The following is a 22869-nucleotide window of genomic DNA, read 5'->3' as shown; positions in this document are numbered from 1 at the left end:
AACAACAAAGCCAAGTATTTCTGGAAATCTATGGACGCTGATCTACGCCACAGTAGGCCAAGCGAATGATATTTTGAGGTTTAGCTTTAGTCCAATTACATGTTAGCTAAGGCAGGACTGACGTGACTGAGGCGGCTACCATTTGTTGAGTGACGTCTGTATTAGCCAATGAGAATAAGCGAAGGGCGGGCCATATTCTGACTGATGGTCGAATGCTGCAATCACAATTTTAGTAAGAAATCCGTGTTAAACTATATAAAACATATTCGCGGTGTGCTCGCCCTTTGCGATAATGTCGGCAGAATATGAAGGGAGGTAGGGCAGATTGAATTTAACGATCGTAACGTATTTGTTTATGAATTAGCAATCATTTGCATACATGTTGTCAGTCGATAAAGTGATCCCGCTTCTAGATGTTGTTGGAAGTAGCTTGGTTGCTGATCTTGAATGTCGTAAATGAGTTGTAAAAACCCACTTGTGTTAGCATACGAGCGCTTAGCAGCCAGGCCTGCTTGAGGATATAGACGATCTCTCCTGTTCAGGCGGCTCAAATTATAATTTAGATCGCGAACGATGTGTTGTTATGAAGTTAATGTCCAATCCAATCGATTTAAAGTGCTTGACACATAACCCATTAGTGGCCCCGAGTAAAGCCTGTTTAATTAATTTTGCTCATAGTTAAAACTGTTCTGCTGATTTTCTCTGTTAAATACATTTTCTGTATAACCGATTTACAATGTCAAATTGCCTTAAAATAGTAGATGAAATAGAATATTAGTGCATAACGTCTAAAGAATATTAGTGTATAATGTTCTTTTTTATTCCTGTTATATGTGTTACATTGCCCTGTTTACCTCACAGTGCTGATTTGCTGCTATTTCAGCATAGTCTCCATTGATGGATCAATACAATATCTATCTGTCTGTCATGAATAACTGTATGGTGCTAATTCTTTTGCAGACCTAGAGACAATGGCCCCGAGGGCATGGAGCCAGATGGAGTCATTGAAGTGAGTTCATAAAAATTTTTCACACTTAACTATTTTACATACATGCTGTGTATTCCCTGCATGTCTCTCTTGGCACTGAATGTGCTGTCAGTTGTTTTGACTGTGGGGGTCAGCGATTCCCTGCCAACCTGTTATCCTTCATGCATTATGCATTGAGTGACAAATAGCAAATCCTTTCTTTTCAGAGCGAGATGGAGTAAAGATTAGCTTGTCTGTGGTCTTCTGTATCTTAATCACTTTCCCTGTAATTGCAGAGTAACTGGAATGAGATCGTGGACAGCTTTGATGACATGAACCTGCGTGAGACTCTTCTCAGAGGAATCTATGCTTATGGTTTTGAGAAGCCCTCTGCCATCCAGCAAAGGGCTATTCTCCCTTGTATCAAGGGTAAGATACCTTTAAGTATAAATATAAGATTGTAATTACTGATACAGCCCAAATTTATCAGATGCTCTATTATATTTTCACCTTCTGTGAATGAGCTTTTGGGCACATAATACAACTCACAAGTATTGCACACCAGACACGTCACATTCAGTTGAAGATGACAGTCCAAAACAGTTCATCTGTTCACCAAACCGGCAAAAGTGAACAGTTGCGTTGATGAGTTTGAAGTTCAGTGTTGGGGGAAAAAAAGACAAAGAGAAAGTGTGATCCATATTAGTGTAATCTCTGTATGAAGCATATAGCCATTCAAGCTACAGAAACACAAACGACAAAGTTATTATGTACATTAACAATGATTCGGAAGAAATGCAATGTAATTGAATGGAAAACTATGGGGTTGACACAGCCAGGATTTTGAACGGCCTCTAGAGTCATAGATGGGTGCCGCGGACAGGCAACGCCCGCGAGTACATAGAAAAATGATTTAAGGACTGGTACAACAGCACTATGTGCTTTTTGTCCATTCTGAGACCCCTCTTTAGGCTGCCATTGCCCATCTTTGCATGCTTGAAGAAGAATGCCATGTTTCTATCAGTTAGAGCTCATTATCTGGCCTTTTGTTTTTTCCCCACACTAGGATATGATGTCATTGCACAGGCTCAGTCGGGCACGGGCAAGACTGCCACCTTTGCCATCTCTATCCTGCAGCAGATTGACATAGAGCTAAAAGGTTCTCAGGCCTTGATTCTGGCACCCACCCGTGAATTGGCTCAGCAGGTTAGTGCTGTCTCTGTGCTCACTGCTTTTGGGTACGACTGTATGACTATGTTTTGGGTATGGGAGAGATTTCAGTTGTGTTTGTGAGTAAATACATTATTATAAAAATGGAAGTGCTTATTTGGAAATGTAAAGCTAGTATGTAGTATTGTGTAAAGCAGTGATACTCAAATCTGGCTCGCGATATCCACTTTCCTGCAGAGTTTAGACTCTGATTAACCCTGATTAAACTCGCCTACCTGTGATTTTCTAATGATCCTGAGGACATTAGCATGCTCAGATGTGTTTGATTAGGGTCAGAGCTAAACTCTGCAGGAAAGTGGATCTCGTGAGCCAGATTTGAGTATCCCTGGTGTAAAGTAATAAAAAATGAGCCAACGCAGAGGCACACATCAATGCAAGTACAGACCTTCGTGCTTTTTGTCATAGAAATGTTCTAAAAGTTACATTACACTTGATTTTCTTTGTCCGTACAGATCCAGAAAGTGATTCTGGCTCTTGGAGACTATATGGGTGCGACGTGCCATGCCTGCATCGGTGGGACCAATGTGCGCAATGAGGTCCAAAAGCTGCAGGCAGAGGCACCGCATATTGTAGTGGGAACCCCAGGTCGCGTCTACGACATGCTTAATCGAAAGTTCCTCTGTGAGTACTCAGTATTGTGATAGATCTAGTGCTGGGGCCAGATTCATGGAAAAGTTCTAAGAATAATTTATTTTATAATTTAACAAAGTTAAGATTTTGTATTTCCAAAAATATTTATTAAACATTTTCTTTTTTTTTTTTTACTCAATTCCTAACAAGAATGTTCCTAAAAAAAGTTATTATAACCTCCAACTTGTCTTAAAAGCGAGCATGTTTAATTGAACCGTGTTGTTTGAAATATACAGTGGGGGAAAAAATTATTTGATCCCGTGCTGATTTTGTACGTTTGCCCACTAATAAAGTTAACATAATTTTAATGGTAGGTTTATTTTAACAGTGAGAGAGGAATAACAACAAAAATCCACAAAAAATCCAAAAAACACCTCCAAAGTATAATGTTTGACGGTGGGGATGGTGTTCTTGGGGTCATAGGCATCATTCCTCTTCCTCCAAACACGGCGAGTTGAGTTGATGTCAAAGACATCTGACCACAACACTTCCACCCAGTTCTCCTCTGAATCATTGGCAAACTTAAGACGGGCCTGTACATGTGCTTTCTTGAACAGGGGGACCTTGCAGGCACTGCAGGATTTCAGTCCTTCACAGCGTAGTGTGATACCAATTGTTTTCTTGGTGACTATGGTCTCAGCTGCCTTGAGATCATTGACAAGATCCTCCCATGTAGTTCTGGGCTGATTCCTCACCGTTCTCATGATCATTGAAACTCCATGAGGTGATATCTTGCATGGAGCCCCAGTCCGAGGGAGACTGACAGTTATTTTGTTTCTTCCATTTGCGAATAATTTGCACCAACTGTTGTCACCTTCTCACCAAGCTTTGGAGTTTGGCTCATTCCAGCCTTGTGTTGGTCTACAATCTTGTCCCTGACATCCTTGGACAGCTCTTTGGTCTTGCCCATGGTGGAGAGCTTGGAATCTGATTGATTGCTTCAAATCAAACTTTTATTGTTGCATCACCACAGCACATGTGCCTTGGTGAGTGAAATTCTTGAGAGCGTGCTCCAGACAGTGCAGAAACAATTTACATGTAAACATTACCATACATACTTACAGACTTATACAGATGACAATGTGTAATTGTAAGGGGTTTATTACATTTTATAATATTAATACGTAATTTAAACAAATAGTTTAATTTAGCTCAAAGGGAATCATTTATGATTTTATAGGGATTCGAACAGAATCAGTGTTACGGCGATTCACTGAACGAGCCGTATAACAAACTCTGCACTGGATATTAAAATCCCAAATATAGTGAAAACACTATTAACTAGCACAGTAACGAAATCGACAGATTAAGGCATTAACTTGTGAGCAGAAAACACAAGATACTTCTCTTTTAAAATATAAATCAGTTTTATTTATATAAACCTAAGACATAAACTAATCTAACACATGAACACAAGCATTCACACATTCACACGTTGCAGAAAGAGAGAGAGTGAGGAAAGGATGAGTTTAAGAGAATGGAAATGTGAAATCCCAAGTTCACAGCAATATGTAATATTGCATAGACCTGAACAACCATCAATCACTTATTTAACCCTCGCTTTGAGTTTCTCAATGAGGCTAAAATTTACATTAAAGTCACCAATTCAGTATTTGGAGGCATTGCTTGCTTGCCTGTGTTACGGGGTTTCCTTTGTGTCGTCGTTGCAGACAGGGGGTTCCCCGAAGTGTCTGATTGGCTGGAGGTTCAGTAGTCTTTGAAGTGATGTCTCTTGGGCGTTGGCTGAGGATGCAGAGTTCTTTCTGGTTGAAGTTTGAAACGGGTCGGAGCTAGACTTTGTAGCAAACTTACATTAGAACACGAAACTCCACGGAAAGAAAAGAAACTAAAGTAAAATAATAAAATAAAATGATGTAATGAGACTAAGTTGTTTTCTTTCTCATTATGGCACGTGGGCCAGGGCACGCTCAAAGAGCAGCACGCACGCGGTGAGAGGGACGAGAGTTGGAGAGAGTAAAAGGCAAGAGAGAGTATTTTACGATGTCCTGAGGTTTTAAACTCAGCTTTTGGACCGTCCCATCTGGATGGTCCTGACCAATTAGAAACTGTCCTTGCTTAGCTAGGGTGTGTTCTTCACGTCATAAATCAGCTTGTTATCAGTCACATGGTCCGAATTTTACAGGCTTTGGCAAAGTATAGCTTTTTGAACATGATTTCATAATAAGACTATGATGCATTTGACAAAGAATTGATTGGAAGAAACATTCACAGCATGCATTTTCGAGCTCATACATACTAAATATGCAATATTTATCTTTAAGGCTCGAGCTATTCAATAATGATTAAAAGCAAGACATACACAATGAGTGATTAAAACAAGGATATTAAAATCATATGTGGGGTTCTGCATAAAAATGTCCTTTTAGGATGATTTTATGTGCATATGAAAAATAAAGTCTTTGTATAGTTCTAAGGAGAACGAAGGAATGTTGGTTTGGTCTGTCTTCTATGTGGAGAAACGCCCGAAAGAGTCTGTAGCTAATGAATTTCTATCACAGGTTTACATGTGAACATCAGTCTTGATTACTTGCAACAAATTTGACAGTCTCCTTCTTGAATTGGAATTATCAATAAGTGTTTCTTTGTCCTCAGTGTTGTAAGTTGTTTGGTGAAAAAGGCTTGCTAGTTGGGAGTTGCTTGACCCAAACTAGATTTATGACGTCCTGTTCCTTAAGGCCTCTCTGCATTCCAGCTCCTCAGGTTTCAATGTTCCAATGCATCTTAAAAATTGTCTGATTCAGTCTATGATATCCTACATCTCCCCCTTTCGATCGGCGAGGTGTTTAGTTGAAGACGTCGTCGAGCGCTGGAAACACAAAGGCAGAAGAAGCAGACAAGAACACAGCAAACAACAAGACAACACCTCCATAACAGTTACTGTATTGGTGCAGGTCCTCAGGTTATTTGAGGTACAGACGGTTATATTCAATTAGTCAGTATGGTTTAGTAAATTGAACAATTCAATTTGGAAATTGTTGTTCTAATTCGGTTGAATACTTTGATTCTTCGATCAAGTTTTGTGATTTAAATTTGTTTGTTCCTTCTAAGTTGTCTTAACTTATGAATGTTCACCTTTAGTTTCTGGTGGCATCATTTGTGGTAAAATGAATTGACCTATCGTGCATGGAGCTCTCTGGCTTCCATTCAGTTTAGAGTGGCTTGCGGATATTAGGTGTGACGAGTCAATCCTAATATCAGACCTTTGACCCTTGCAGGGTATCTAGGTTTTGCACCTACTAAAGAAAGAGGGGAAGGAAAAGTATAGGTGAAAGAAGAACAAAACAAACAAAGCTGCTGTGGGTTTTCCTAGCGTGGTTTGCAACTTCTGTTGAGCTAGGATGTCATGTGCAGCTAGGAAGTAATGTACCTTAACTTAGTGTCAGGTGTTCTACCTATTGTGAGGATAGCTGCATGTTTCTTCAAGGTGGTGTATGTAACTTTGTTATGCTCCAATTTGTATATTCTACTTGTGAGAAGAATATGTTTGTGGAATGTGTTATCAGTAGATGTGGTTACCTCTGGGTATAGGTAATGTTATGTGTGTTAGTGGTGTAGTGTAGGTGTGGTCAGATCTGTTTCAGTCTGTGTTGTCTCCCCCCTTTTCTGGTATGTCAGTGAAGACTGGCTCTCTACATCCTTGGCGTGGATGAGGGCATGTCCATGATCTCATGGGGGTCAGTCCAGCAAGGCAGGAAGTTCTTAAGCAGACAGTCGGAGGTAGTTTGGCATGGCTGTGTGAAGCTGGGATGCAAACTTCGTCTCCTATGTTGCATTCCTCTTGTGCTGCCTTCTGGATGTGGCAGACGTTCTGACCTTCTGTGCTTTGGTGGTTGCTGTTGCACAGACATGAATGTGGTTCTTGAAGTTTAAGTTCATTTAGCAGTTTGTTAGTGAGTGATGGGTGACTGAGGTGATGTTCTCTGGTACCTCAGTTTTCATCAACGGTTGGCCGTGAGAGACTTGTTCATTCTGGGTGGTTGTTGAACAGGTGCTTGTCATCTCTGATATGGTGTTGTACCATGTGATCACCGGCCTTCCGTTCTGTCGCTGGTCACAGCGAGCATGACTCAATTTTGTAGTCATCCATGTTCAGCTTATCTTGAAGGAACTCGTTCAGTTGTTTCATGACTTGTTCCATGTCTTCTGATGGTAAGCTGTCTTGTTCTTGTGCATACTCAGCACTGTGCATGTCTGAGTGGTGCTGAGGTGGGTTTCGTTGTCGCTTACCCACACGAGTCGCTCTTGGATGAGTCAGGCGATTACCTTTGAATGTCTGGTTAGGTTTCCAGTTGTTGTGGTTTCTTGAGAAGCGTGGCTGGTAGCTGTCGTGGACATGGGGGTCACGTTCTCTGTGCTCTTGATGGAGGACTCTGGTGTTGTGATGCAACTGGGTGTCGTCCAGTGCAAAGCTTGAGTCTTTGTTGCCAGAGTTCAAGAGTGTGGAGGTTGTGTTACCTTTCTTTGAGGCCATCTTCTGCTTGTTGTAGGCCTTCTGTGTTAGGTCACGCAACTGTTGGGTGGTCATGGAGCGTGGACAGGCCATGACGCCTAGATGGTGGCTGACTCCAGGGTGCAGATTTCTTAGGAAGAGGCTTTTGAAGTTCACATCCTCTTCAAGGTCAGGTTCGTTGTGTGCACCGAAGTAGGCTTGTCGGAGTCGGTTGTAGTAAGCTTGTGGAGCCTCTTGTCGACCTTGTTTGGTTTCTAAGGCAGTTAAAAGTCCATGTTCAGATTCATAGTCTGTAAACTCTTTAATCAGGACTTCACGAAGTAGCTGGTAGTCTGACTTCGTTCGACTGGGCTGTCGATCTAGAAAGTTTCGTACCTCGGAACTGGACGTGGCTCTAAGGAGGTACAACCTGTCTCTGTCAGTCACATGAGGTCTCATTTCCAGATAGAAGTCGATATCTTGAAGATGGGCCTGGATGGTGTGGCCCTCTGTGGAGTTCGGGTCGAACTTGCTGATGTTTTTAGACAGCTTGTCGAGGTCTTTGATGGTCATCCCATGTGCAGCTCCGAGGTCTGCTTGGATGGGAGGTTTTCTTTCGTGGACAGGAAAGAGTTCTGTGGCGAAGGCAGGTGAGGTTTTGGGTTGTGGCTCTTCGCTTCTTTCGCTGTATACCAGTTCTTGGATGTGGGACTCTGCTCTGCTCAGCAGAGGTGAGGCTGAGAGCTGTTTCTCTCGCCTTGGCTCTTGTTTCTGCTCATCAGCATGTTTAAGTTCTTTTCTGACCATGTAGAGCTGATCGTTGGTATCGTCTAGTTGTTGGGTCAGAGTGTCTATTTCAGAACTGTACCTTTCAAGGTGGTCTTTCAAGGCACTGATTTCAGCATTCTTGTCGCTGATGTCATGCTTGGCTTTCTCTAGGAGCTGTTCAGCATACTGGAGTCTGTTTACCAGGTCTTTCTGGGCAGCCTTTGCATGTTGTTGGTCGAGCTGAGCTGCTGTCAGGGCTGCTTGGAGCTCCTTAACTCGTTCCGTTGATTCCTGCTCCCTTTCGTTGGGTGCTTTGTGTTGATCTTGAACTTTCACTTCCAGCTTGTCAATGCGGCGTTGAACACGTGTCAGCTCCTCTTGAAGGTGGGTGACGTGCTTGTCACTCAGTTTCAGCTGGGTTGTGAAGGCATAGCTTAGAGAGCTGGAGATTTTGACTAGCTCCTCGTGGTTGTTGTTCTGGCTTGAATCTTGTGTCAGGAATCTTCTCAGGCTTAAGATTATTATTAAAAATAATAACAGTTCAAGGGTCTTGGGGGTGAGGCTGTCTGTCGTGCCTCTCAGCCAAGTGTTCCCATCTTCCCCTTGTGCAAAGGGGTTTGCAGTCTGCGGCATGTTGGCACGCTAGGGAGAAGAGAGACTGACACAGATCTGTGTGGAGTAAAAGCCTATGTGTGGTGACAACTACGTGTTGTGTCAGTGATTTTGAACCACTAATGTAGTGTGGTGGTGATGACTGTGTTGGTCGCAGTGTCTAGGTGGTAGACTAAAGATGTGAAGACTTCGTCACTCTAATGAGGAAGAGGGGAAAGAGAGAAAACAGGTGAAAAGCAAATTCAATTAAAATAAACAATTCCCTTTTTTTTTTCAAATGAGAAATTATTTATTAAAAATTTCTTTCAATTAAATGTTATCAAGAAGGCAAACAATATTATTAAATCTCTGTTCTCGACAGATGAATATAATAATAATTCTGATATCTCTTTTTAGTCTGACAGGATTGACAACGTACACCTTACAGTTGGACCGCTCACCAGGGAGGCTGCGAAGGCAACGGTTGCTCAAAACTTCTCTATTAAAATTTATCTCAGCGTTGTATGAGATGTTAAAATGTTGATTGCGTTTTTAATGTAGGGAGGTTAGGAAGAACGATTACAATCAAATTCGTAAAGATGATTAGTCCTTTTGACAAGCTTGTGTATCTCATTCACTTAGAATTGATTGATGGTTCTTACAGGTCCCCACAAATGTGAAAAGTGAAGATGAAAGAAAGCAGGAGAGAACAGGAGAGAAGAGAAAGAGACAGTAAATCGAGTGGATCGGGTCCACTAGCAAGCAGTTATGCCCGACTACGAGTTGTTGTCAGTTGCTCCACAACTAATCAACAAAAATAAAATTTTGGGTGCAAGAGATTTGTCTCTTAAATTTATTTGAACTCGTAGTGACGGATAACACGGTCTCCTATTAAGGCTCAGGTGAGACAAAGTGAAATTGAAATTAAATAAAGGAGAAAATCAGTAAATAAAAATAGAAAATAGTGGCTAAGTCTATAACCAAAACAGGAAGAATGAGGGAATAAAACGCAATAAAGTAATGAGTGAGTATAAGTCTGAATAGAATCTATTAATATGGGTAATAAATCGATTAGATAGAATAAGTTTACTTAAACGTTCCAAGTTCAAGACTTATTTGTATCTAAAATGATTAGGCCCAGAAGAGAATACTAGAAGTATTGATCATATGAAATGATCTGAGGGAAATTTGAATGATTCCAAATAAATTTAATGTTTTAATTAAATTTTGAATTTGGCACAATTAATAATTGTGAACTAGTATTTCCCTTTCTAGTAAAATGCAAATAAGTGGTAAGAAGTGAGAAATTAGAGAAATAAGAAATAGAAAGACCAACAAGTCTATTAGTTGAGAGGTGTTTAAAGGGTTAAATCACTTTAGCTTTCCAAACACACACACTGTATTAAACCACCGGAGGTTAATGCTAACTGCTAACCTTTGAGGCTAATCTTTAGCATAGACTTGTACCAGGTAAACAACCGTTTCGTTAGCTTAGCAACAGCATCGAGTTTGTTTACATCAGCATCGATGTGCTGCGCGTGCGCAGTACAAAGTTGCTCCGGAAGTAGGTTAAGACTTCCGTGTCACGATCGTAACTGTGGAAACCAAAACAAACGTTGCATTGCCTGTACAGTTAAGCATGTTACATGAAATGTCAGCGCATTTCAACACTGTACAAATAAACAACACCGCTTTTAGTTGTTCTGCGATGTGGCGCTTAAACTCTCAGTTCGTTCAGAGTTAAACTTATTAAAATAGCAGCTTGTTGCTGCAGGGAAGCAGTACTGTATCAGAAGCCGTGCCAGTTTCTCTGGACACAAACACAACAGGTTTTCTTCGCTGTTGCTTCAAAGTTAAACTTTACTTGATAAAGCTTTTAAAACTCCCATTAAAATCTCCCGGACACACGCGGTGTTGAGCGAGATTAACTTCACTTAGTGAACAGTTACACAAACAGACAAGCGTTATTGTCTAATGTTTAACTGAGGGAGTCATAGATGATTTAACAATGGAACACGCACTGCTAATCAAACTATGAATAATAATGGCTCTGATAAATAGGATTGAGGAACACGCTCAAAACTATTCTTTATCCACTGATTTATTTCCCGTTTAAATCACTGCAGTTTAGCTTCGTTCTGCTAACAGACTGAGATTCAGGAGAATAGCTACTGACTGACCTGGAACCCGCAGGACATCACTTCAACTATAAATAAAAGGCATTACAGAAAGAGAGGAACACGCTCAATTTCGACCTTATTGTACGATCTCAGATGTTAACTTTAAGTTCACTTACTGCAGTTTGAGAAGCCCTTTTGCTGTCTTCATTCATTCAAGCGGGGCGCGCGCAGCTGACGTCACTCACGCGCACGCGCACACACACACACACACACTATAGTCTCGTCTCTCATCCGCGGCAACAGAAAAAGATTAAATAACTCGGTTTATGCTCACAATTTAGATTAATCTGCCCGCATCCTCCACCAATAAAATGTAAGGGGTTTATTACATTTTATAATATTAATACGTAATTTAAACAAATAGTTTAATTTAGCTCAAAGGGAATCATTTATGATTTTATAGGGATTCGAACAGAATCAGTGTTACGGCGATTCACTGAACGAGCCGTATAACAAACTCTGCACTGGATATTAAAATCCCAAATATAGTGAAAACACTATTAACTAGCACAGTAACGAAATCGACAGATTAAGGCATTAACTTGTGAGCAGAAAACACAAGATACTTCTCTTTTAAAATATAAATCAGTTTTATTTATATAAACCTAAGACATAAACTAATCTAACACATGAACACAAGCATTCACACATTCACACGTTGCAGAAAGAGAGAGAGTGAGGAAAGGATGAGTTTAAGAGAATGGAAATGTGAAATCCCAAGTTCACAGCAATATGTAATATTGCATAGACCTGAACAACCATCAATCACTTATTTAACCCTCGCTTTGAGTTTCTCAATGAGGCTAAAATTTACATTAAAGTCACCAATTCAGTATTTGGAGGCATTGCTTGCTTGCCTGTGTTACGGGGTTTCCTTTGTGTCGTCGTTGCAGACAGGGGGTTCCCCGAAGTGTCTGATTGGCTGGAGGTTCAGTAGTCTTTGAAGTGATGTCTCTTGGGCGTTGGCTGAGGATGCAGAGTTCTTTCTGGTTGAAGTTTGAAACGGGTCGGAGCTAGACTTTGTAGCAAACTTACATTAGAACACGAAACTCCACGGAAAGAAAAGAAACTAAAGTAAAATAATAAAATAAAATGATGTAATGAGACTAAGTTGTTTTCTTTCTCATTATGGCACGTGGGCCAGGGCACGCTCAAAGAGCAGCACGCACGCGGTGAGAGGGACGAGAGTTGGAGAGAGTAAAAGGCAAGAGAGAGTATTTTACGATGTCCTGAGGTTTTAAACTCAGCTTTTGGACCGTCCCATCTGGATGGTCCTGACCAATTAGAAACTGTCCTTGCTTAGCTAGGGTGTGTTCTTCACGTCATAAATCAGCTTGTTATCAGTCACATGGTCCGAATTTTACAGGCTTTGGCAAAGTATAGCTTTTTGAACATGATTTCATAATAAGACTATGATGCATTTGACAAAGAATTGATTGGAAGAAACATTCACAGCATGCATTTTCGAGCTCATACATACTAAATATGCAATATTTATCTTTAAGGCTCGAGCTATTCAATAATGATTAAAAGCAAGACATACACAATGAGTGATTAAAACAAGGATATTAAAATCATATGTGGGGTTCTGCATAAAAATGTCCTTTTAGGATGATTTTATGTGCATATGAAAAATAAAGTCTTTGTATAGTTCTAAGGAGAACGAAGGAATGTTGGTTTGGTCTGTCTTCTATGTGGAGAAACGCCCGAAAGAGTCTGTAGCTAATGAATTTCTATCACAGGTTTACATGTGAACATCAGTCTTGATTACTTGCAACAAATTTGACAGTCTCCTTCTTGAATTGGAATTATCAATAAGTGTTTCTTTGTCCTCAGTGTTGTAAGTTGTTTGGTGAAAAAGGCTTGCTAGTTGGGAGTTGCTTGACCCAAACTAGATTTATGACGTCCTGTTCCTTAAGGCCTCTCTGCATTCCAGCTCCTCAGGTTTCAATGTTCCAATGCATCTTAAAAATTGTCTGATTCAGTCTATGATATCCTACATAATATACACATACATGTACTCAGTACACACAGTGTACTATTAGACATACTTACAGGTATCAATACACATTATACACCGTATGTACACATATCGTATCAGGCTTTATAGGAACGCCAAGGTCATGGGTTCGATTCCCAGGGAAAGCAAGAGCTGATAAAATGTAAAAACTGTAACTTGAATGCAATGTAAGTCGCTTTGGATAAAAGCGTCTGCTAAATGCATAACTGTACATATATACACACACAATAATATGCGAAGGTGCAGCAGATTATACATAAACTGGATATGCAAATGTCATGGATGTGCATTGGATGGTATCCAGTGGTAGCAAAAAAATTGTTGTATTAGTGTAGTAATACAACAATCTTTTTGCTACCACTGGATACCATCCAATGCTTCTGTGGATAAGTTGTCTTTTATACAGGTAACAAGCTGAGATTAGGAGCACTCCAGGGTTCCCGCGGGTCCTTAAAAAGTCTTAAATTTACTTTATCAAATTTAAGGTCCTAAAAAGTCTTAAATTGCACAAGATAATGATTTCAAGAGGTCTTAAATTTGGGTACAGACCAGAATCGCGATACAGCTTAATGTGACGATTAAATTTCAAAAGGCTATAAATAAATATGAGCGCTGCATGTTTCAAAGTCACTCAGTGCTGCACTGCTTTTTGTTCTGCTGTTACCGTGGAAACAGTTCGAAAGCGCCTCCTGCTGGCAGAGAATGAATGTGCATGTTCAGTAAGGCTGTTGTGAGTAGGGTATTCCTGCAATACCGGAAAGTGCCAAGAAGCTCTTTCAGAAAGGCAATTTGGAAAACATACGCATGACACTTACTTTGTCTGGAGCTGAGGTTCGCGCACGAAGTGTTGGTATTGATCCCTACACGTATTGGGGATTTAACTGATTTTTTTCTGGGACATTTCCTTAGACAATGAAATTTAACCACAGTGTCCTCAGTGGCTCAGATGGAGGGAGTCTATGGAGACTATGTTCATTAGTGCATCCCAAAACACAACACTTGAAAAGCCTCTTTGGCGCTGACATTGTATATCTCCAGCAGCTACAGAAAATAATCAGTAATGGCGGAGGCGGACCGCAGCTTCTCACTCAGGGCTGTGTTTATAGGGCAGTGTCACTAATTTTTCCCCTCGGTGACGTGAACAGAGGGAGAATCTGAAACTGCTCGTTCTGAGAGACTGTTTATTTATTTATTTTTAGATTATAATAAAATGAGTTGGTGGATTTTTACTATTATAGGCTGGTTGTTTTCACACACTGCGGCCACACAACTGTGTTCTAACACATTATAAAGTGATTTCCCTTTAAATGTTCCCTCCTGGTGGAATGACCTGCCCAACTCAGTCCGAGCATCTTCAACAATCGGCTAAAAACACATCTCTTCCATCTTTATTTGACCCTCTAACTCTAGCACTCTCTATTCTAATTCTATTCTTTTAAAAAAAACTGACCCTTTTAGACTTGCACTCTATTAATTTACTGCTTGTTTTCTTTAAAAAAAAAAAAAAACTAACACTAAATTTCCTAATCTTTTTGTATTTTATTGGTTTTCTTTTTAATAATTATACAATTAACAAAAGCAAGGTCTCTAACACTAGCTTGCTCTATTATTTTTCTATTCTATCTGTTTTCTTTTTATTTATTATATAATTTAAAAAAAAATAATCCCTTGCTACGTGTACTGTGTTAGACTAAATGAGACTTGTTACAGCACTGGCATATCACTGCTCTTGTTGATTTTGATTGCTTCCATTGTCCAATATCTGCTAAATGACTAACTATTAGTGGCTCATACTGTTTTATAGCACTTGCTATTCAATTCTGTATATTATTATTTTTAAGGAATTATGTAGTTGTTTAATTGCATACACTTAATTATTGTCCTAACCAACTCCTAAACCTAAACATATTTATTATCTATTAATATAATAGTTTATTGTTAATTTTTCTTAATTGATATAATTAATACTTTTGACTTATCCATTTTCTTAAAGGAACACTCCACTTTTTTTGAAAATGGGCTCATTTTCCGACTCCCCTAGACTTAAACAGTTGAGTTTTACTGTTTTTGAATCCATTCAGCCGATCTCCGGGTCTGGCGGTAGCACTTTTAGTTTAGCTTAGCATAGATCATGGAATCGGACTAGACCATTAGCATCTCCCTCAAAAATGACCTAAGAGTTTTGCTAATTTTCCAATTTTGCCATGGGTGCAGCAGGCGCAATATTACGCAGTGCCTGAAAGTAGTCCCCAGCTATATCATAGCTAGTCACCTGCTGCACCCATGGTACGACAGCAAAGTTCCTTTATTATTACGCTGGAATCAGAGAATAGTTCCTAGCCATATTGGCCTAGAAAATCGTAAAATTTCATTTTCCGTCAGTCTTAGTACACGATGTAACTACCGAAGAGTCGAGCTTTAAATAGGAAAATTATCGAAACTCTTGGGCGCGATGCTAATGGTCTAATCCGATTCAATTATTTATGTTAAAAGTGCTACCGCCAGACCCGGAAATCAGCTGAAACGGTAAAACTCAACTGTTTAACTCTAGGGTTGTAAAATGAGCATATTTTTAAATAAAGTGGAGTGTTCCTTTTAAAAAATGGTTTAAACGCTGAAATGTGAAGTGTATCATTTTATGAAACTTTTTGTTTTTGTGAAAACTTCTATCTGAACTGTAAATCATGCTTTTTACAGTCATTTTACAGTTTAATAATTTACCATAGACATTGCCCTACCCCTCTCATATGGTATTCATTTTATTTGTGCAGGTCTTAAAGTCTTAAAATGTCTTAAACCTGAGTTTATAAATCCTGCAGCAACCCTCCTAATCTCAGCTCCTTACCTGTATAAAAGACACCTGGGAGCCAGAAATCTTGCCGACTAATAGGGGATCAAATACTTATAGGGGATCAAATATATATTTTTTTAAATGCATTTTTCTGGATTTTTTTTGTTGTTATTCTGTCTCTCACTGTTCAAATAAACCTACCAAAATTATAGACTGATCATTTCTTTGTCAGTGGGCAAACGTACAAAATCAGCAGGGGATCAAATAATTTTTTCCCCCACTGTAGATCAATAATGTAATGCTTAATATTCATGTAGTTTTTTATTAATGTGAACGATGATCTGTCATGATTATGCATGACTTGAGTTTTTGCTGAATTTGGAAAAGTATAAAAATGACTCCAATAGGGACCTCATTTTTAATTTGATAATTACATCATTACATCGTTTTATAACTGTATAATTATATAATTTTTTCATCATTTCTTCCTAAAACTGTTTTTAAGAAAATATTTGAGAACTTTATTCAAATTTTTTGAAGAATTTCACTTAACTTGATCTTGTGAATCCAGAACCTGTTTATTTATTTTATTGCATGTTATTTTTGTGTTATGTTATTTACTCTTGTCTTTTTGTGTTCACCCCTCTTCCAGCTTCTAAGTACATTAAAATGTTTGTGCTGGATGAAGCGGATGAGATGCTGAGTCGTGGTTTCAAGGACCAGATCTACGAGATTTTCCAGAAACTCACTACTAGCATACAGGTTAGGAAGTGAAACGGACTGTATTTCCTGTATGGGCTGTTGCCAGGCTGAATATTTCCAAGCTTAACTGCATTAGTGTATAAGAGAATATGCTTTTGCCAAAGCAGCAACAAGTACAAACAAACACAAATAGCATTGAAATCTGGATTTTTGTTGCTTCTGTTGAGTCCACATCAGTTCCATTAATACCAGTAGCAATAGCTTTTTAGGAGACCCAGCTTTAAGGGGTCATATCATGTACTTATGTGTTTGTTTATAAATGCGAGTAGGCCTCAGCATGTTGCTGCGACGTTTGTCCTCCAGGTGGTGCTGCTGTCAGCCACCATGCCTGTGGAGGTGCTGGATGTCACTACCAAGTTTATGCGAGAACCAGTGCGTATCCTGGTGAAGAAAGAGGAGCTCACCCTTGAGGGTATTCGTCAGTTCTACATCAACGTTGAAAAAGAGGTACAGTGCTGACAACTGTCCGATCTTGGGGCACTTTAATGCGAAGTAATGATAGCAGAAATGCATGAATTACATACATGAACACATCAGAATTTATCAGGGTTCTTAAAAGGACACGTTGAGTGCCCATATGCATTGATTTTGACTAATGGCTATTAACAGGTCATCATGTTGGTGTGTTTGTGTTTTTGTCAGGAATGGAAGCTGGACACTCTGTGTGATCTCTACGAGACTCTGACCATCACTCAGGCGGTGATCTTTATCAACACACGCCGGAAAGTAGACTGGCTCACAGAGAAGATGCATGCCAGGGACTTCACTGTCTCAGCTCTGGTAAATACTAAAAGTGACACACCGCAACTATAACTGGAACCAGTATCGTTGGGATCACTTTCAGAGAGAGATAAATTGATTTATTTTCTTACTAAAACAATCAAAATCAACAATAAAAAAATTAAATGAAAATTGTTAGGAGCTAAACTGTTTTGGTTCCCACTGACTTCCATCGTATGAACAAAAAATACTAAAACCGAAACTGTTTGGTTATCAACATTCTTCAAAATATCATATTTTGTCTTCCACAGAAGAAAGTGTGTTCAGCAGAACAGGCATATAATGCATAACACACTAAGATGGCACCGCAGATGGCTACTGTGCTTTGCTCTTCAGTGTTTGTACTGTTTTTGTTTGTTTTTCCTGTTTTTTTGTTTCTCAAATACAATCAGTTTTACCAGGGATGACCTGCTGAACACCACAAAATCTTTTACCGGATTTTGACTATTCGGATGTTTTGCTGGACATTGTAGTTGGTGGAGCCGTAGCTCTGGTCAAACGCTTTAGGACACGCAGAGGGGTGAAGCAAGCCGGCGCGCTTGGGAAACTCTAACTCTGCTGCTCTGTGTTTCACGGAAACCTGGCTGAATGGCGACATACCGGACAGCGTGCTAAAACTTCCAGCTGATCAACGGGGAAATCACGCGGCGGCGGGACGTGCATTTACATCAATGAGAGGCGGTGTACAGATGTAACTGTGTTAAAGAAGATGTGCTGTTCAGATCTAGAAATGCTCTTCATTAACTGCAAGCTGTTCTATTCGCCACGGGAGTTCTGCTCGTTCATTCTCGTGAGTGTCTACATTCCACCGCAAACGCATGTAAGCACAGCTTTACAGAAACTCGCTGATCTGATAACAGACACAGAACAACAACACCAGACTCTGTTTTATTCATTCTCGGGGACTTTAATAAAGCAAATCTCTCCCGTGAACTGCCAAAATACAGACAGCACATCACATGTCCCACCAGAGACAGTAATATATTGGATCACTGTTACACAACAATAAAGGACGCATATCACTCTGTCCCACGAGCAGCTTTAGGACTCACTGTTTGGTTCATCTTATTCCAACCTACAGACAGAAACTTAAATCTGCAAAACCTGTATTAAGAACTGTTAAAAGATGGGCTAATGAAACCGAGCGAGATTTACAAGCCTGTTTCTCTTTCACTGATTGGACTGTTTGTGAAGCTGCTGCCACCGATCTGGACGAACCTGTAACAGTGACTGTAACATCTTATATCAGTTTCTGTGAAGATATGTGCATTCTTACCAGGACCCATTTAACCTACAATAATGACAAACCATGGTTCATTGCAAAACTCAGACAGCTCCGTCAGGCCAAAGAAGATGCTTACAGAAAGGGGGATAAAGTCTTGTACAAACAGGTCAAATACACACTGGAAAAGGAGACCAGAGTGGCAAAGAGGAATTATTCTGACAAGCTAAGGAACAAATTCTCTTCCAGTGATTCTGCTTCAGTGTGGAAAGGTATGAAAGGTATCACCAGTTACAAGACACCACCCCCCACCACTTTGGAGAATCAACAACTAGCAGACAACTTGAACGAGTTTTATAGCAGGTTTGAAAAATCACCCCACACCCGCTCTAAACACCTCTCCAAGCAACCATTCACACCTCCAGCAACCCCCTCTCCCCCACACCTACAATTCAGATAAGTGAAGATGAAGTGTGCCAGGTCTTCATAAAGAACAAAAGAAGGAAAGCACCAGGCCCAGACGGTGTGTCACCAACCTGCCTAAAAATCTGTGTTGACCAGCTGGCCCCCATCTTTACACAGATCGTCAACAGATCACTGGAGCTGTGCGAAGTCCCCTCATGCTTCAAACGCTCCACCATTCCAAAGAAACCCCAAATTACTGGACTTAATGACTACAGACCTGTGGCTCTAACATCTGTGGCCGTGAAATCATTTGAAAGACTGGTTTTGGATTATCTGAAGGACATCACTGGACCCCCTGCAGTTTGCCTGCAGAGCAAACAGGTCTGTGGATGATGCAGTCAGCATGGGACTGCACTTCATCCTGCAGCATCTGGACAGACCAGGGACTTATGTGAGGATCCTGTTTGTGGACTTCAGCTCCGCTTTTAACACCATCATCCCGAACACCCTTCAGAATAAACTGACACAGCTCTCCGTCCCCACTTCCATCTGTCAGTGGATCAACAGCTTCCTGACAGACAGGCAGCAGTTAGTAAAGCTTGGTAAATTCACATCCTACACCCACACCATCAGCACTGGAGCTCCTCAGGGCTGCGTTCTCTCCCCACTGCTCTTCTCCCTCTACACCAACGACTGCACATCTAAAGACACCTCTGTCAAGCTCCTGAAGATTGCAGACGACACCACACTGATCGGCCTCATCCAGGACGGTGACGAGTCTGCTTGCAGACAGGAGGTTAAGGAGCTGGCTGTATGGTGCAGTCTTAACAACCTGGACCTTAACACGCTCAAAACGGTGGAGATGATCGTGGACTTCAGGAGAAACCACCCTGCTCTCCCCCCCACTCACCATCATGAACAGCACTGTGACTGCAGTGGAGTCATTCAGGTTCCTGGGCACCACAATTTCTCAGGGCCTGATGTGGGACAATCACATTGAATCTATTGTCAAAAAGGCACATCAGAGGTTGTACTTCCTTCGCCAGCTGAGGAAGTTCAACCTGCCACAGGAGCTGCTGAAACAGTTCTACTCTAACATCACTGAATCCATCCTCTGCACTTCAATAACTGTCTTTTTCAGCTCAGTTACCAAATCTGACCTCAGAAGACTACGGAGGGTAGTCCGGATTGCTGAGCGAATCATTGGTACAACCCTCCCCACCCTCCAAGAACTGTACTTATCCAGAGTGAGCAAAAGGGCTGGTAAAATCACTCTGGACCCCTCACATCCAGCACACTCCCTCTTTGAACTGAGCACCAGAACGACCAGACACAGGAACAGTTTCTTCCCTCAGGCAATCCATCTCATGAACACTTGACAATAAACGCGGAACACACAACTATTATACATTATTTATTCACCACACTTATTTATTTTTTTCTCATTTCAAATTTGCACATGTCAGACCTGTACATACATAATTGTCTATATTATATATTGTGTTTTTGCTGTTTTGTATATTTGTATATTATTCTTTATTATCTGTGTCCTGTCCTGTTGCTGTCTTTCTGTTGCACTGTGGAGCTTCTGTCACTATAACAAATTCCTCGTATGTGTAAACATACTTGGCCAATAAAGCTCATTCTGATACTGATTCTGATTCTAACAGGTTTGAAACGACATGACAATGAGTACAAGACAAAATGTTAATCTTTTGAGTGTATTATCGCTTTAAATGTATTAATTTATTTATTTAACTTTTGCGCTGTGCATTGACGCTGTGCATTTTTGTATTCATTCTACACACTGATGGTCTGATATGTGCTCCTATATATCATTTTCTGTCTAATGAATACTTTAAAAGTAAATGTGCATAATTAATTATATAGTGTGCTGTGTGGTAATCAGGCACTGTGTTGTATTTGTCAGCATGGAGACATGGACCAAAAGGACCGTGACCTGATTATGAGAGAGTTTCGCTCTGGTTCTAGCCGTGTACTTATTACCACAGATCTGCTGGTGAGCAAATTCATCACTGCATGTTCTCCTAATGGATTGAATTCTATTAAAATCAGGTTCATATAGCAGATGAGGTTGCCAGACTTCCCTGACTCCTTAGTACCCTCTAGTGCTTTGGGGTAATTATAGTATCTGGTATAAAAATAGTGTGTATCCTGCTGTGGATGGCTCATGCTGTCCTTCCCCATAGCTTTATCAAGCTGCACAGGACAAAAAAAATGTATATGTTAAATATAAATGTAAGTTATAGTAAGTGAGCTTTGATATTGGAATTGAAAAACACTGGGAATAAAAAAGAAAATGTCTTCTATCTCATTCATAGGCCAGAGGAATTGATGTCCAGCAGGTGTCTTTGGTGATCAACTATGACTTGCCAACCAACCGCGAGAATTACATTCATAGGTTTGTGTTTGGTACACCATTCTAACCTTGAGCTTGACTTAAGCAAATGAATTATTTTCAGTGCTGTTTTATTATTTCTTATGACACATTTTTGTCTTTTATACTCTTAGGATTGGTAGAGGAGGCCGTTTTGGCAGGAAAGGTGTAGCCATCAACATGGTGACAGAAGATGACAAGCGTACTCTGCGGGACATCGAGACCTTCTACAACACCACCGTAGAAGAGATGCCCATGAATGTGGCTGATTTGATCTAGAGATTTCTTTGACCTGATCTAGAGACACCCCCTTCTTCCCATCTCTACAGTCTCTTTATTTTCTAGTTTAAGCACTTCTGAATGGAGCAGGCAACATGCAACTCCCTGTGCTTCCACAGTTGCAAATTAGTCATTTAATTTTCCCCAAAACTGATCAAATTTTATCAATCTCAAATGCTGAATGTACATCACTTTATCTCCATCAACTTTCATAATAAACATTGAAATATGGGCTCAGCCATCTTCTCTTATGGAGAACAGTAGCATGTTCTGTCACTCTGCTCTCGATTAGTCATCCTGGGCTCTTTTTTTTTTTTTTTTAGCTGGGAATCATCTTTTTTTTGCAGGGGTAATTGGACTACAGTTATTGGTTTTCAGCTTCTGTGCATTGGCTTGTGCATTGACATGTTTCTTTGAGCACACCTCATGCTGCTGATGTATTTGGGCCATGTGGTAAAAGTGTGCTAGCTTTTGAAAGCATTGAATTTGATTGGTTTTTTTCAGACCAAACTACTCGTTGCTGTAGTGTTTGCTGTAAAACTTTTCCAGACCTATTTAATCACCCTTATACAGTATATGATATAAGATGTATTGTGGGCTTCCTGAATTGAGATGTTTGGAAGTCCTTACACAGATGAGTTTTGACTGAAGGTGGTACAAAACTGTGATGGAGAAAAAAAAAACACATTGCAACTTTCATCATTTTTTGAAAAAAAAAAAGAAAGAAAAGAAATTTGAATCATTTTTTAACATTTAAGTTATTTTGCAAGTGTATTTTGTTTTTTTTTTGGAGGAGGGGGTAAATTTCAATAAAGCTCGTCAAAATGTTTCCTTTTACCTGTCGTTAAATGGTTTGAAAGTTTGGTTATGCTGATTGCCTTTTTTTCTTTTTGCAGGTTCAAGTTGTTAAAATGACAATGTTTGTTGGATGATTACAGAAATATTCAGTTTTTCATTTTTTGGGGGTGCTAATGTAATGAATCTACATTGGAATCTGTACAAATTAAAAGTTATTATGGGTTTCCTTTATTTTAACTAACCCCTAAATTATTCTATCCAGCTTAAAAACATTTAAAGGATTTGAGGTTAAAGATTTTCTTCAGCTACATGAATGTTTGTTAATAAATTTACAAGCAGAATCTGCCATGATCTTTTATTGCAATGGAACTTTTCATTCACTGAATTTATTGTAAATAGATACTGTAATGCCATTGTTCAACACTGGAGGGAGGCTCCACACAGCAGATCTGAGCCTTTAACATTCAAGAACAAACAATCTGCAGTAGATAGATGGACCAGAGCTTAAAAAGTATCTGGTTCTGAAGTATAAGGATTAATAGAAATTCAGTCCAAAACTAAGAAATTCAGAAGTCAACAACAAATCTTTTCTATAACA

At 39.9% G+C, this 22869-nt stretch overlaps 1 protein-coding gene across 1 annotated transcript; it reads left to right on the top strand.

Moving 5' to 3' along the window:
* Nucleotides 1–60: 60 nt before the first annotated feature.
* LOC306871917 (eukaryotic initiation factor 4A-I-like) lies at nucleotides 61–22301 on the top strand. The gene is made up of 11 exons (XM_079420171.1): nucleotides 61–315; nucleotides 961–1009; nucleotides 1264–1396; nucleotides 2034–2173; nucleotides 2650–2818; nucleotides 16280–16389; nucleotides 16693–16836; nucleotides 17032–17169; nucleotides 20727–20816; nucleotides 21139–21218; nucleotides 21329–22301. The coding sequence occupies exons 1-11, from the start codon at nucleotides 293–295 to the stop codon at nucleotides 21471–21473; spliced, it is 1221 nt and encodes a 406-aa protein (XP_079276297.1). The 5' UTR covers nucleotides 61–292; the 3' UTR covers nucleotides 21474–22301.
* The last annotated feature ends 568 nt before the right edge of the window (nucleotides 22302–22869 follow it).

Source organism: Barbus barbus (assembly GCF_936440315.1).
Source record: "Barbus barbus genome assembly, chromosome: 6".
In the NCBI taxonomy this organism is placed as follows: domain Eukaryota; kingdom Metazoa; phylum Chordata; class Actinopteri; order Cypriniformes; family Cyprinidae; genus Barbus; species Barbus barbus.
This window is presented reverse-complemented; position numbering and strand designations above follow the sequence as displayed.

Bases quoted from the DNA above. Each gene is read 5' to 3' on its own strand.
- LOC306871917 (XM_079420171.1), top strand. From the start codon at position 293: ATGTCGGCAGAATATGAAGGGAG. The intron at 2,174-2,649 runs GTTAGTGCTGTC...TTGTCCGTACAG, and splicing joins CCCGTGAATTGGCTCAGCAG to ATCCAGAAAGTGATTCTGGC. The intron at 21,219-21,328 runs GTTTGTGTTTGG...TTATACTCTTAG, and splicing joins CGCGAGAATTACATTCATAG to GATTGGTAGAGGAGGCCGTT.